Source organism: Anarrhichthys ocellatus, unplaced genomic scaffold (assembly GCF_004355925.1).
Source record: "Anarrhichthys ocellatus isolate YVR2014 unplaced genomic scaffold, GSC_Weel_1.0 scaffold3534, whole genome shotgun sequence".
Classification (NCBI taxonomy): Eukaryota; Metazoa; Chordata; class Actinopteri; order Perciformes; family Anarhichadidae; genus Anarrhichthys; species Anarrhichthys ocellatus.
Window position 1 is genome coordinate 1 of NW_022283508.1, and position 1,431 is coordinate 1,431.

Consider the following 1,431-nt stretch of genomic DNA (forward strand, 5'->3'; position numbering starts at 1 on the left):
TATTCGTTGCTGCGGGCATATTTATGTTTATCTATTTATATATAAATATAGGACTTTATTACCTTGCTTGTTGAAAAGTAGTTACTGTTAAATTATTATTATTATTTGATTAGCATTATTTTGCCCGCAGCAACGAATATATTACATTATTTAATATAAGTGGAGGGAAAATAAATAAGAAGAATGTAAACAAACCAACTCCATCAAGCTTCATTAATTAGAAATTCCTGAATGTCACAAGTTGTCAGTGAGAAGATGAGGTAGCCTCGGTTCATGTTTCTCTCTCCGGTCAATAACAATTCATCAACACGGAGAACATAAACTAACACCAAGTGTCAGTGACTGTCATGGTGTGAACGCGTCTACACGAAGCTGTGTACACGCGTGTGTGTGTAGTGAACAGTCTGTTACTGAAGGCTACATGTACCGAGGCTACCCCCGTCCGTCACTCCAGATAGAAACCAGTAAAAACTCACCGGGCTCGAACTCTGGAATGTTGGCCTGATAATCGGCTCCAACCCGCATTCCCACATCTGGGAAAAACATCAGCATGAAAAACAAGAGAAGTTTGATTTTAAAAAAAAAAAAATAAAAAAAAAAATACGAAAATGTTCCCGTTCAAAACGCGCACATACGAGAGAGCGACAAGAGGCTGTTCGAGGCTATACTCACCGTGTTCGTCGTCGCTGCCGCTTTCGTCAGAGAAATGCCCGTTAGAAGCGTTGGACGGACTCTTCGTCCCGTTTGATCGACCTTTCCCTAAATACTCCGAGCCTTTATCCATCATTCCCGGCATATTAAAGCTCAAATTCGCCGTTTTCAGCCGCGGTGTCGGGATATAAAATGTCACCAGGAGCTGGAGGTTTTTTATCTTTCCGCTGCTGTTCGCTCACTCGCCGCCGCTCCGTCCGTGTCGCTGTCGCGCTCTTCTCTTCGTTCCCACCGCTTTATTTACAATCGCTTCGGGCTGTAGGACCTCGTAGATAACAACAGCAGAGTCTCCTCTAAATATATCAAAGTGTTAATATGTAAAATCAGCTGCGAGGGAGATTTTTTCCGCTCAGTTAAAGCGATTACTTAATGGGGTCTAACCACCACAGCGGAAAGATTTTTACGCACCCTCTGGCGGCAGTGCGACTCCTTCTACTGCGGCTTCTGCGGGAGCAGATCCCTCCGCCGACACAAACTGACAGAAAATTAAAATAAATACAAAATCCAATCAAAACAGAGATTAAACGGCAACACAACTTATACTAAGATAAATAAAAGCAAAAGCGAGTCTGACTTATCTGCAATAAATAATATAACATATAAATCAAACCGTAAACATCATAATTTCAAATAAATACAAGTCACAGGTTATTCACAAAGTAAATATAATGACATCATTACACAATGTGAAGTAAACTGATTACATGTTGATGATAATTC

General features: G+C 40.8%; 1 protein-coding gene across 1 annotated transcript; it reads right to left on the minus strand.

Annotated features, from left to right (window-relative positions):
• Positions 1 to 63: 63 nt before the first annotated feature.
• On the minus strand, positions 64 to 892 carry LOC116378999 (REST corepressor 3-like). The gene is made up of 2 exons (XM_031840908.1): positions 673 to 892; positions 64 to 533 (listed from the first exon to the last, which is right to left on the minus strand). The coding sequence occupies exons 1-2, from the start codon at positions 794 to 796 to the stop codon at positions 433 to 435; spliced, it is 225 nt and encodes a 74-aa protein (XP_031696768.1). The 5' UTR covers positions 797 to 892; the 3' UTR covers positions 64 to 432.
• Between the last annotated feature and the right edge of the window lie 539 nt (positions 893 to 1,431).